General features: G+C 41.1%; 1 protein-coding gene across 4 annotated transcripts in view; it reads right to left on the bottom strand.

Moving 5' to 3' along the window:
- Nucleotides 1-14,290, bottom strand: part of P4HA2 (prolyl 4-hydroxylase subunit alpha 2) — a 102,495-nt gene that overhangs the window by 10,415 nt on the left and 77,790 nt on the right. For 2 of the 4 annotated variants that reach the window (XM_088470382.1, XM_088470383.1), the window contains exons 9-12: nt 9,829-9,899; nt 8,744-8,843; nt 8,009-8,062; nt 1,157-1,222 (exon numbers count right to left, since the gene is read on the bottom strand). In XM_088470382.1, the coding sequence (XP_088326508.1) occupies nt 1,157-1,222; nt 8,009-8,062; nt 8,744-8,843; nt 9,829-9,899 (291 nt within the window). Of the gene's footprint in view, nt 1-1,156; nt 1,223-1,286; nt 1,347-8,008; nt 8,063-8,743; nt 8,844-9,828; nt 9,900-14,290 lie in introns of all 4 variants that reach the window. The other 2 variants (XM_088470385.1, XM_088470384.1) reach the window with 2 other exon arrangements.

Below are 14,290 nucleotides of genomic sequence, written 5' to 3'. Positions count from 1 at the left end.
GTAGGACAGTCAGAATGGGTGATGAACGATAACTACCAACTACAAACGGGAGCGCGCATTGGTAGTTATTGTTCATCGTTTTGCCCCTGAAACTGGACGATTTTTTGAACGACTGAACGATATCGTTAACGACCAATCGTTCAAAAAATCGTTACGTGTACACACCTTCACTCAATTTGCCTTTCAGCCTACTCCAGATTTCCTGCTAATAAACTGCCATAGGGTGTATTACATATGTGAGCTTCTATTGTTTGAATGTATATATTGTGTGAAGCTGTATATGTGACTTTTAGTACACAAATGGTCTGAAAAATAGTTTACTTGAATAAAATAAGTTCATTTGAAAGGAAGGGTACAATCATTTGTGTCTGGACTAATCCTCCTTACCTCTGGTGGAATAAGAAGATAACAGGAAGTGAAACAGCATAGAGGAATTTCTTCCCCAAACAGTACACAAACAACTCAACTAAACACACCTATACACCACCTGGCGGGGCATCACAAATGTCTACATTGTAAAAGAGGAAAGATATCATCTGATCAAACATAAAAAAAAAACAATTTATTCTGATCAAGACAGTTACTTAATTAAAACACTACAATGTTCCGTTGTTCTAAATGTTTTCTTTAATTTCATTGGTCTACATTCAAGTAAGGGACCAGTCTAGTTCAGCTCCTGCAGATGCTTTATAAGAGTGCACGGAGGTTGTCATTACAGAAAAAATTAATTCATACAAAAGCAGCCCCCATATGTTTCAATAGAGGCTGCAAAGCATTCCGGAGCTTGGTTCTGGGTAACCAATGCCTTCTTCAGATGATGGCCTTCTAATGCCTTCTTCAGATGACTTGCAGAAAGTAGGCCATTGTAGCATATGGGCTACATTCCGCAAAGTGTTCAGGGTGAGGGATACACTCGCAATCTCTAAAGACATTGTTGTATTTTAACACTTGTTCGTCTATTGAAGATTCAAAAAACTTTTCTTGGTGACAGTAAACCTGCATATTTTCCGTGTAAATCGGTTTCATGCAATCACCAAACTAGTTAGTCATGCTGGAGGATGCCACCTGTGCACAATTTAAAACACTTTGGCAATCGTTGTGCTAATCTCCGCTGTATTCCAGTTTGGTGAAGTACAACTGGAGCTGTAATACTTACGTAGTTCAGAAAGGTGGCCACACGATTGCCAGTCCCTAAACGCTTGAATACATCAGGTTCCTTGCTCTATAAAATTAAATATAAAAATAAACTGCAGACCTGAAGGGGTCACAAATACCAAAGTACTTACATAGTTAAGATATGTTGCAAGCCTATTTCCATCCGTTTTTAGATTGGGGTCAGAGGGACGCTGTAACAGATAATAACTTTAACCCAATTAAGAAACTATCATAAAAATATAACAATTTGTTATTGAATAATGAACAATTTGTTTCTGAATAAAGGAACACAAAATACAATTGTACTTTGCATAAAAGTCTAGCCATATAGAAAAAGAAATAAAATAAAATTATTCCACGATGAAGGCAGTTCACACCAAATTTGTGAGATTACACCTCTTAAACAAGTTTAACAAGGGCAAAAATGCAGAGTAAAACATGGGAGCAGAGCGAGGTGGACAGGCCTTTCTGAGTTACTAGCATTGTATTTATTTATTTACAGAAAAGTCTTCTTCTTAAGCTCTACTGACATCTGTAACATTAGCCAGAGAAAATGGGGAGCTGTTGCCAAACGGAAATCACAAGAAGCCATGAAAGGTTATTGCTAACATTTATAATGATGTTGAAGCTTCAAAATAAGTTTTTGTAATCCCACTAATCGGCTGGATTTACTAAAGGAAATTTTTTGTGTCTCCCTTTAAATCATTTGCATGTTGGACAGCCAGCTGCCACCACCCTGCTTAACAGCAGCACTGGTGAGGAGCAGCGGGCTAGCGGGGGGAAGAGCTCTTTGTACACATATAGATACAAAGCACATTTTCTACCCTCTCCTCTTGGATGAAATGTAGGCGATGCAGTGCTTTTTTTTTTTCATGTTAGTTTACATGACAACATCCTGTCATTTTTTTACATGTCCTTGTGGAAGTCTTTTATTGCGGCTTCACTCGTAAACCAGTTACTTGCCAGTCTATCTACACTGGGGAAGAATCCAGGCACATTAAGGACCGGTAATTAATATCTAGGCTGGATATTTTGCACCTTCATGAACTTTGATCCATTGAGGGCAATTATCATATTTACAGCTGATAATTCAATGCCAGGATTTGCTACATTTCAATTTCGATTATTTACCTAGCTAGAGTAATGTAACTGGACTGAAAGACAGGGTACCTCCTGGGTTCAAGAATCCACCCCCTCTGCCTTGGTCCGGAACCGCTACTCCTCAAACATCCACCTGTCATTGTAACATATCATGCTTGATGGTGTTATTATACACCTGGATGTCTGGTACGCGGCCTCATTATCGTTTTAATATATTGTCACTACAATAAAAACTTTATCATACTATTGCGGCTTTCCCTTGTTTCCCTTATCTGTTTTTGAGGAACAAGAGGCATCACAGTGTGTTTGAAGAGGATAGGAAGTGACCATTGTGTTTGAGGGCAGACCAGTGTATTTTTAAGAAGAGGATCTACATATGCATTAATTCAACTTGAAGAAACGAATGTATTAATGTCGAATTTATGGATTTTTAATATTGACTTTATGGTCATTTCAATATACCACTAGTGGAGAGTAATTCCCCATTGAGGCTTTGTGCAAGGTTCACTTCTGTATTTATATTTGTCGATCTTATGGTGAATTGTGGGTGTACACCTTACTAACCTTCTGCAGCACTGCTCTCATATTCGTGAAGCGCTCGGATTATTAATATTTTTTGTATTCATAACAATGGAGCCTATAGGTTATCCTGTAATTAGTGCCTTAATGAGGCTCAGGAGTTGTCCCTTAATTATGTCATTATCAAGTACATTCTCTTGAATATTGATTTTGCTTCCAAAATGGCTGCCATAACTGTAAAGCCGGGTACACACGGAACAATGTGCTGCATCAACGATATCACTGACCGATTTCCCTTGAACTTTCTGTAGTGCAGGACAAACCATATTGGGTGTACACACTGAAAGATATCTATGATGGATATCTTTCAGTGAAGTCATCCTGCCACATCTCTGAACATGCAAATCTTGATGAAATCGTCCAACTTGCCTGCATGTACGGACGCCCAAAGATATAGGCAGCACAGATGGTGTAATGGCTAGCATTACTGCCTCACAGCACTGAGGTCGTGGGTTTGTTTCCCATCACGGTCCTAACAGTGTGGAGTCTGAAATCCTGTGCTTCCATGGGTTTCCTCCGGGTACTCTGGTTTCCTCCCACACTCCAAAAATATACTAGTAGGTTCATTGGCTCCCAACAAAATTTACCCTAGTGTGTATGTGTGTGAGCATGTGATAGGGAATATAGAGTGTAAGCTCCACTGGGGCAGGGACTGATGTGAATGGCCAAATATTCTCTGTAAAAGCGCTGCAGAATATGTGTGCACTATATAAATAACTGGTAATAAACAATAAGATATCGTTATCGTCCAGTGGGAGTGCACATCGTTGGTCGTTCATTGCATACACACGAAATTAGTTGAACGATCTATCGTTGAACGATATCATTATTGTTCATATTGTTCAAAGATATCGTCTCCTGTGTATCCTTAAGTGTCAAGTAGGGCTTTAAAACGCACACACAACTGAAAACTAACAGATGCCAGCAAGTGGGTCAGCCTATTATTTCACTACCAACCCAGTAGCCACCATTTTTACAGCAATTGAAGCTATTTTTCATATGAACAGAGGAGAGCACCAGGCATTTATGGTACTTAACAACTAAAGCTTCCATTGTAGCTCTGTAAGCACATGGTTGGATGGTTTTCATTCTTTACGATCAGACCAATTTTCGGGTTTTGGTTATGTGCCTGTTCCACATGGAAGACATTATTTTTTAGCCCACATAAGCCAAGTTTATATGATTTTAATTGTGACGTGGCTTCATTTGTGTAGCATAGTGGAATAATGATTCTTTATTTCATGGACATTATATAAAGAAAAAAGCATGTATAATTGAAATACTACTTTTTGATTATTTTTTCATGACTCTGCTACAATGTACTATTACTTACTTAGTGGTACCCCAACATGTTATACGCTACGATATACGGGTATGGGTATGATGTATGCATGTGCACAAATACTTAATGCGGAAAAGGAGACTGGTTTGTGAGTTAGGATGTACTGTGGCATTGAACTGGGATTTCTGCATGGCATAATGTGAACTGAGGGCGCCACAGTGTGCTTAACACATCTGTAGTGCTGGGAGTATGTCACATTATATATTTTACTAACATCGCCAGCATATAATACTTAGATATTTTATCACTTAGTTACCCTGAGTGTAGGTACAGAAGAGATCATATCTGTACTTCCCCTAACCTTCTGGATGTTCCCACCATTCTCCACATTTTTAGTAATAAACCAGTGACGCCATAGTGATGTCAACAGGTTTCCTAGCACCCTCCCTGCACTGACCAGTTACAGTACAGTGCTCACATGAGTGCGTTTGAGAGAGGCTGACTGGACCTTTGGGCTCTTGCTGAGCACAATTACCACCCTTAGACCCACTTTGTCATGTGCCGACAGCATTGATGTGGATACATTTTAGATGTGGTCATAAACTTGTTAAAGATGATTAACTTTTGGGGAAAATGGTCAATTAGAACTCAGAAAAATATATTTAATAAGAGAAAATTACTTTATAAAGCCAGACAATTGTATCAGCAAAGCATAATTGTAACGTGCTTCACCCACCACCAATCAAAATATTTGCACAGATATTCACAAGGACAAAATGGCAGCAAAAGAAGAGTAATCTCAGAAATTATTGTACTGTAAGAATAAAACTAGGTGTTGGTCTTGATACAGAGTCCCTTTGATTGTGATATTAACAGATTTCATTAAAGGAAAAAAAATGAGTGGGTTTACCGAAGTTCTTGAAAAAACAAATTCCTATAATTTTGCATCACTTAGCTTGCAATATATTTTAATCATAGCACCACTGTCAAAATATGCATAAACTACAAGTTCATACACAAGCACGTATAAGGTATACTTCTTTGTATCCATGGTTATAATATTTTGCGGTTTATCATTACTACTAATAAACATCTTATTGTGAATAAATAAAAGTTCTACTTTGACCTACAGTGCACCACCTAGAGACACACGTTACCTAATTCATTTAATGACAGTTTTGTGTCTATGGTAGCACCCCCTCCATTGCATTAAGTGTTTTAATACAATATTACAGTATACATAGATATAACAATTAGTGATATAACCTGTGCAACAGGCCTTCTTCTAAACTATAAGGTCTATCTATTTTGTTTGCAAGTTATATTAATAAAAATGTAAAAAATTAAATATTGCCAGTATAGCTCTGATACTGACATCTGTTGCCAAAGCTCATTACAAGCAAATAGGTTGCGTATATTCAGGAAGAGAGGAAAACTCACCAGAAGGTGGCACTGTTGAGTTGCAGCCAGTATTTATGTGCAAGAAAGAACAAGCCCTCAGATCATAGTATCAATTATAGAGATGTGTCCTCAAACACTACTGCCGCAGTCGCGCCAAACAGCCCTTCTCGGCGAACCAAGCTTGCGCTTAGCATCTTTTTTGTTCAAATGTGTGTCTTAGTCACAACACAATGCGACAAAACAGCTTCACGAGACTGCACTAACTAATTTGATATGGGACACTTGTATATCTGTGTGCGTATCAGTCTGAATCTGTACACAAAGTGCTACGGTGCAGCGACTGTCACTTTTTTCACGGCAAGTTCTGTTGTACAGACTCGTAAAACGGTTTTGTCGTATCGCACATTTGAGGGACAAAGATGAGGACACATCTGTATCTCAGTAGGCTTATGTGAAAACAAATGGAAAGGGGACAGCTATTGATAACTGCTAACCTGTTGGAATGTATCAGAACTGCAGACGTGAACTAGCTTTGTGCAAATGTTTTTGCTGAAATCACCTTTGCTGTGCTTTTATTTAACACAATAACTGGTAAATTAACATCTACAAGAGAGTTAGTAAAGAAATTCTGTTTATAAACAAAGATATGAAAAGAAGAATCCTCATCCAGTGAAAAGTTAACGTGCAATATAAAAATATGCTGTATGAGGTTATCTAACATGTCAGACAACTGCTAACGTAGGGCCTGATTCAGAGTTACACACAAAATGTCCCTATCTGTGACTTAGCACTATACATGTCCCCGAGGTGTAGATAGGCATCTCTGCGGGTCTGTGCACTACTCAGAGAAGCACAGACGTGGGCAGGCTCTCCACTAGTGGCTAAATAGGAGTAACTAGCAATGTTGCGCTCTCACCTGGATAAGCGTGGAGTGGGCGTGTAGATGGAATTGTAAACCACCCAGAGGGCGTGTAGATGGAATTGTAGGCCACCCAAAGGGCGTGCAGATGGAATTGTAGGCCACCCAGAGGGCGTGTAGATGGAATTGTAGGCCACCCAGAGGGCATGTAAATGCAAATTGTAGGCCATCCAGAGGGCATGTAGATGGAATTGTAAAGCACCCAGAGGGCGTGTAGATGGAATTGTAGGCCACCCAGAGGGCATGTAGATGGAATTGTAGGCCACCCAGAGAGCGTGTAGATGGAATTGTAAACCACCCAGCGGGCGTGTAGACCACAAAGTACAATTGGAGGGCGTGTAGATGGAATTGTAGGCCACCCAGAGGGCGTGTAGATGGAATTGTAGGCCACCCAGAGGGCATGTAGATGGAATTGTAAAGCACCCAGAGGGTGTGTAAATGGAATTGTAGGCCACCCAGAGGGCATGTAGATGGAATTGTAGGCCACCCAGAGAGCGTGTAGATGGAATAGTAGGCCACCCAGAGGGCGTGTAGATGGAATTGTAGGCCACCCAGAGGGCATGTAGATGGAATTGTAAAGCACCCAGAGGGCGTGTAGATGGAATAGTAGGCCACCCAGAGGGCGTGTAGATGGAATAGTAGGCCACCCAGAGGGCGTGTAGATTGAATAGTAGGCCACCCAGAGGGTGTGTAAATGGAATTGTAGGCCACCCAGAGGGCATGTAGATGGAATTGTAAAGCACCCAGACGGCGTGTATATGGAATAGTAGGCCACCCAGAGGGCGTGTAGATGGAATAGTAGGCCACCCAGAGGGCGTGTAGATTGAATAGTAGGCCACCCAGAGGGTGTGTAAATGGAATTGTAGGCCACCCAGAGGGCATGTAGATGGAATTGTAGGCCACCCAGAGAGCGTGTAGATGGAATTGTAAACCACCCAGCGGGCGTGTAGATGGAATTGTAGGCCACCCAGATGGCGTGTAGATGAAATTGTAGGCCATCCAGAGGGCGTGCAGATGAAATTGTAGGCCATCCAGAGGGCGTGCAGATGGAATTGTAGGCCACCCAGAGGGCGAGTAGATGGAATTGTAAACCACCCAGAGGACGTGTAGATGGAATTGTAGGCCACCCAGAGGGCGTGTAGATGGAATTGTAGGCCACCCAGAGGGCATGTAGATGGAATTGTAGGCCACCCAGAGGGCGTGTAGATGGAATTGTAGGTCACCCAGAGGGCGTGTAGATGGAATTGTAAACCACCCAGTGGGCGTGTAGATGGAATTGTAGGCCACCCAGAGGCGAGCGTACTCAAAGATCCGGCTGATTTTAGACAGATCTTTTGCCCGAAGGATAGGGCTGCTGCAAATGAGTGCCAATAATGACTATGAATGCTCTCACAAGCGAAGTATAGGACTGTGCATCCATGTAGATGCAGAGAACTCTGAATACAGGCAAAAATTCACATTTATATTCAGCACACAATGTAGTCACTTTGCTTATAACTCTGAGTCAGCCCCTCAAAGTGAAAAAATAAAGAATAATAATCATGCTTTGTACACATATAGAATTTACTTACTCTGGAAAAGTCAAAGTGTGGTTCATACTGACCTCCCATGCCATAGTTTGCTACCTGGAAAACAGGACATGTGTAACAATTTGTCAATTAAATTATTACCTCTTACATTTTGTTATCAAAAGTTACAAATACTCTCTGTAATATACTGTATGGTAAAGAGGAATACACAATTACATCAATCACAGAGCTGCAATGCTCCAGTGGCAATCTTAATCTATAAATTCTGCAGCAAGATGCAAATCTACATATACATTCTTCATCCTCAGTATGTCCTCAGTATGCCCTCAGTATGCCCTCAGTATGCCCTCAGTATGCCCTCAGTATGCCTTTGGACAGTAGGATGAAACTCGCATATACACATGAAGAACACACCAGCTCCACAAAGATAGGGCCCTGGACAAAACCATGACCCCAGTGCTCCGAGGCAGCAATGCTAACCACTGTGTCACCCTGCTTGTCTGTATCAGCATGTGCACAATTAGCATGTCCAAAGGAGACTCTCGGGCTGGGTGAGAGGGAATTATTGATGCTCCCCATAGGTATTGATCAGAGTCAGGAAGCTGACGGTCTAAATGCCAACGCCGGCTTCCTGACTGTCAAATCCCGGCAAGGTACTAAAGACAGGCTTCGAAAACTCGACACCTGTAATTAGACCTACACCGGAAGACCGACGCTCGGCATACCGAACGAAGATAAAGACCGATAAGAAATCTATTTACATTAGATCTAGTTTACCTGCAATAGCTCAGCAGTGTCAGCCGTCAGCCCTGTAATGGCCTGCATACGCTTATTCACACGGGTGACAACGGGGTCATCATATTCTTCCAACCAGGCACTACATAACAAAAGCAAATAACATAATTTATACAATAGTGAAATAAGCACATCTAAAGTTTCCATCATTATGCTCAGCTCTCAAAGCCAAGATGGCTGACATCACACGTGGCTCAGTAGATTAGGCTTGTAGCCTACCTTTTATGCTAGACATGGCGGAAAATATCAGCACTTGTTTGAAAAGTGAATTAATGTTCAATTCATGAATAATCTTTTGAACATATACTGGCTTATTAAGTAATGTAAAAATAATGTATATAGAGAACGGTGCTGTAGGGTTTGGTGCTTCATGAAGCCACATCCTAACAGAAGTAATTCATAATTGTAAGAAACTCCAAAATGGAGTATGAACCAAATATTTGAACTGCACAGTTTTACACTCCTGGAATGCCTCACATATTTGTTTACCCGGATCAGTAGTCTGAAGATGCTCACTTCATGCTACCATATGGCTGCGAAAGTCTATCCCTTGCCATGACCTCAGTTTTGATCAATAAACTGCTATGGTCGCAGCAATGTATGCAACAGTTTACTTCCTCTTATTTAGCTGTTGACTCTTGAGGGAAGATTTAATCCTTAGTGATGACCACAAAGTACAATTGGAATAGTCGGGGATGGAACTTGGCAGCCAGTAACATTGCTAATGTCCCTCACACTATCGCCATGACTTACCATTAAACACTTGCTGGGACAGAGGCTCCAAAAGGAACCCACCCCTGTGATGTCTTAGAAGTACAGTACAGTGATCGCCGATGCAATCCTTACTGAAGATGGCTTTAGCTGCCAGTGCCAAGCTCCAGAATGGTAAATTCTACATTTTCTATAGGGGCTGCGTTGGCAATAAAAAATTATGGAACCCAGTACATATCTGCTGACTTCCCCCATATATACATACATGCATTTTTTTTATAATTAGCCTTCAAAAAATAATTTCACAGCATAAATTGCATTCTGCAAACATCTTCAGAACCCACATAATATCTTACCTCTTAGATACCCTGTAAGTGGCTACCGTCAGAACACCAGTTTTAGGGTCACGAACTGTAGCTCTTGCTAACTGCAGAGAGGAAAACATGTCAATGAAAATAACCGTAAAAATGTATTATACCTCATTCGTAAGTTAGAGAACCTAGCAATTTGTATTACTGCAGTATAATAAAATACCTTTATAAAATTAGGTCACCCTTTTTCCTTCTACTAAAGCTATGTAGACTTTGTACATTCTTTTGATTTGTATTATAATAAGATGACGGCACTTTGGGCAGACTACAGTCTTCTCTTCTGCTCTAAGATTTAAATAACTATGAGCAGCTTGTGTTTTATAAGTAGAGGCATACTGGCCATAGACTTCACCGAGAGTTTTCAGGGTGGACTGATTGTTCAGACACTGCTTTTGGAATCCAGTTCTTTAACACACATCTTTTTCTTTGTAATGTGCCCTTGTTTGGGCACCCAGGGCTCATTGGGACCAAGGACCAGCTTTCCTACTGTGTGAACACAGCGGAGCAGCTCAGGGCTGATCAGTCAATCAATCTCCTCCTCCTTCCCCTCCCACTCACCCCTTGTCTTCCTCCCTACACAACGACTGGCACAGACATTTGGGTCACTGGTATGCTCAAGACACTGTATGATGATCACGGGATGCTCAATGTACTGTACTGCAGCCACTGGGATGCTCAATGTACTACATGGTGGTCACTGGGATACTCAATGTACTGTATGATGGCACCAGAGATGCACAATATACTGTATAGTGATTCTGGGATGTTCAATGTAATGTACAATAGTGTCTGAGTTGCTCAATGTAGTATCTGGCAGTCACTGGGATGCTCAATGAACTGTTGAGTCATCATTGAGATGGTCAACAAATTTATGGTGGTCACTGGGATGATTAGTGAAATTTAAGTTGGCCCCTGGAATGCTCAATGTACTGTATGTTGGTCACAGCGATGCTCAATCTAGTGCATGGCGACCACTGTGATGCTCAAAGTACTGGGATTTTCAAAATACTAAATGGCAGTCAAAGGGATGCTCAAACTACTTTATGAAGGCCACTAGTATGCTCAGTGTATTGTATGGCGAACACGAGGATGCTCAGTGTACTTTACGGCACTCACTGGTATGCTAAGTTTACTGTATAGCAGTCACTGAGATACTCAGTGCACTGTATGGCCACCATTGGAATACTGTTTGGTAGTCGGTGGCATGCTCTAAATACTGTATGGTGATCACTGGCATGGTTTGTGTTCTGTATGACGGTCATTGACATACTCTGTGTACGGTATGGTGGTCTCTATGATACCTTCTTTATTGTATGAGTGTGGCTAACCCTGCTTATGTTTTTGTTGAACCCTATCTACAGTCTATTTGGACCCACCTAAGGGAGGCACACTTTAAAAAAAATCCGGGGCCTCTTTAAGTTCCAAATCTGCCCTTGATCCCATCACATTAGAATACACCAAGCTTTAGATCCATATAGTTCTTTAATATACACATTCACTCAGAAAACACTAAATGTCTACTCTACTCTCTAACTGAACGGTCACTAAGCCATCTAATCAATTAAAATAAATATATTTCTAGGTTAATCTAAAATATTTTATAGCCTACTCAATATAACCATAAAACTTACATTTTGTAAAACCTGTAAACATTAACTAGGGCCCACTGTGACTGTATGACACCATATAACCCTCTTCATTCATGAGAATTTGCTCATAGAATTTGCTAAACCACCTTCCACCCAGCCACAATAATACCGTAGGTAACATGTTTTTTTTTCCCTCTCCATTTTAAACATGTTGCTTAACTACCTTTAAACAGTACACAACATGTCCTAATTGTTCTGTGCAGTAGCATAAAAACAAAAATCACATACCTCTATTACATTTGACAAACTAAAACATTAATATTGGGGTGAGAAAAATCTGCATGTACTATTAAGTAGAATGTACTTTAGTAGTTTCCTCCTGTACGTAGGTAACACAAAAAGTATCCCTAGACCAGCAAGTTAAAGTTCACAAAGAGGATTTAATACACATATAGGATCATACACTGAAAACATGTGACAGTAAATGACATTTATCTATTATCATTATAATATGTAATTTTATAAAGCTGCACTATTGAGTGTTCAAATGAAAAACTCACAGAAACGAAATGGTAACCATCCTTACATGCTGCATTTTGACAGATGATACTTATCCTTTTTGTAAAGTCATTATTGACATGTTGTATACACAGATGGCAGAACCCGGCATAACCCAATTGTGATGTCAGACAAACGCCGCTGGCCACACCATCTCACGCCCAACACAGAAGCTAAGCTCAGCCTCAGCTCCATGAAGGCAGCCCGAGCGATCATCACTGAGCTGATCGGGGACGGGCTGCTCCAAATGCTGCAGATCGAGCAAGTGGTGTCCTGGAGTCTCAGTTTAGGGTCTCCCTCTGTAAGTGCACTAGCACTGACCACAGGTTTTAATAATCGTTTTATAATATAAATTCTAATGTCTGTGTGCGTGTATATATATATATATATATATATATATATATATATATGTGTGTGTGTTTGCATTGATATATTTACATTTGTAAATATATATTCATGTACATATGCAAAGTCACCTCATTCTCTGTCATACCCTCAGTTCTGGCTGGCCCGCCCCCTCTCTGCTGTTCTGACCCCCTCCCCCATCGCTTTTTCTGCTCCGGTGTCCCCATTTGGAGCAAGTCACCCCACATGTAGTAATAGTAGAAAGGCGCCACTCTGACTGAGTCTCTCAATGCAGTGAAAAACGGTGTACTTTGATCGACATTTCCTCAGAGGAAATGGAGTCTCTTCCTGAAACGTCAATTAAAGAACACCGTTTTCCACTTCATTGAGAGGCTCAGAGTGCCACCTTTCTACTATTGCTATATATTGCTCTTTTAGGCTGCCATACCTGGGGCTGCTACAACATCAGTGCCTAGATTTGAAGTGCTTAGTTTAAAGAGCCAATAGAACATTTAAGTTAAAGCTGGAGTTATTCAGGAGTTAAACAGGAGGAGCAACAGAAGGAGAATTTAACAGATCAGCAATTCCTGCTATTAAGGACTGCTTTCATCTACCATCCTATAGATTGTAAGCTTACCTCTATGTCTGTCTGTTATTACCCTGTTTTGTTCTATCAATGTTTACAATTGTAAAGCGCAACGGAATATGCTGCGCTATATAAGAAACTGTTAATAAATAATAAATAAAATCTACCACCACACTTCCACCATGCTTATGGATTGTGCCTGCACCTGGATCTCCAATGCTGCTCGCATCCCTCCTGATCTCCCCTTGAAATCCGCTTATCCACTCCAACTATATCTTACCAATCCACACAGCAAGATGACCTCTCAAATGGTCCTTGGCTGTGGCCCCCAAATCAGGAGGCTTGGTGCATATTTGCTGTACTCATTGTTTTTTTTCCTCTTAAGTTTAGACTAACCTTTCCATAGATGTTAGATTACTGTGACCCTTGTATCCAGCCAATCTGTGTCACCCATGCTTGTCTGCCCCCTTCCCGTTTAGAATGTAAGCTCTCACAAGCAGGGCCCTCTTCCCTTATGTGCTTCTCCTTCACTTAATTATACTCTAATTTACAACAGCACCCAACCCTTGGTTACAGACACAATGCTGCTTATCTAAATGTTATGTAGCAATGTATACATCATGTATCTGTCCTGTATTGTTTGTACTGTTAATATCTGTTTTCTTGTGTGCTTATGTGTTTATGTACTGTGTGAGGCGCTGCGGAACCCTTGTGGCACCATATAAATTAAGGATAATATATATATATATACACATATATATATATATATATATATACAGTGTGTGTGTGTGTGTATATATATTTGGGAACCGGATGCCGGCGCTCAGGATCCCGGCAGTCATTATCCTGACACCGGCATCCCGACAGGGTTAGGATACAGACACTTGTCAGACGGATCCTAACCCTCCCCGATGCTTAAACCTTACCTCCCCCTAGTGCCTAAACCTAACCTCCCCCTCCCCGCACCCTAAATCTAGCCCTCCTCCCTTAGTGCCTAACCCTAACCCTCCCCATAGTGGTTAACCCTCCCCCTAATCCCGCTACTTACCTTCAGGATGCCGGCGCTGGGATTCTGACAAGTGTCAGGATTTTGGCGTCGATATTCTAACCGCTGGCGTCACCTTTTACGGGATATTAAACGTATCCCATATATTATATACACATATATACATATATACACACACACAACCTTCACATCACTAACCACTCCTTCGCTGTGACAGCACAAGATAGGCCCTTCATTAATTACAGCTCCAGGCCCATGTGGACCTTAAGCTGCCACTGCCCGGTAAGTGTGGTAGGAGAGCTTGGTGCTACCAGGGTACCACATCTAAGTTTGTCCCAGCTTTGGTGCTGTTCCACCTTACAA

This window comes from Taudactylus pleione, unplaced genomic scaffold (genome assembly GCF_031769625.1).
Source record: "Taudactylus pleione unplaced genomic scaffold, aTauple2 ptg000099l, whole genome shotgun sequence".
Classification (NCBI taxonomy): domain Eukaryota; kingdom Metazoa; phylum Chordata; class Amphibia; order Anura; family Myobatrachidae; genus Taudactylus; species Taudactylus pleione.
The sequence above is the reverse complement of the archived record's forward strand: the minus strand, read 5'-3'. Positions and strand labels throughout refer to the sequence as shown.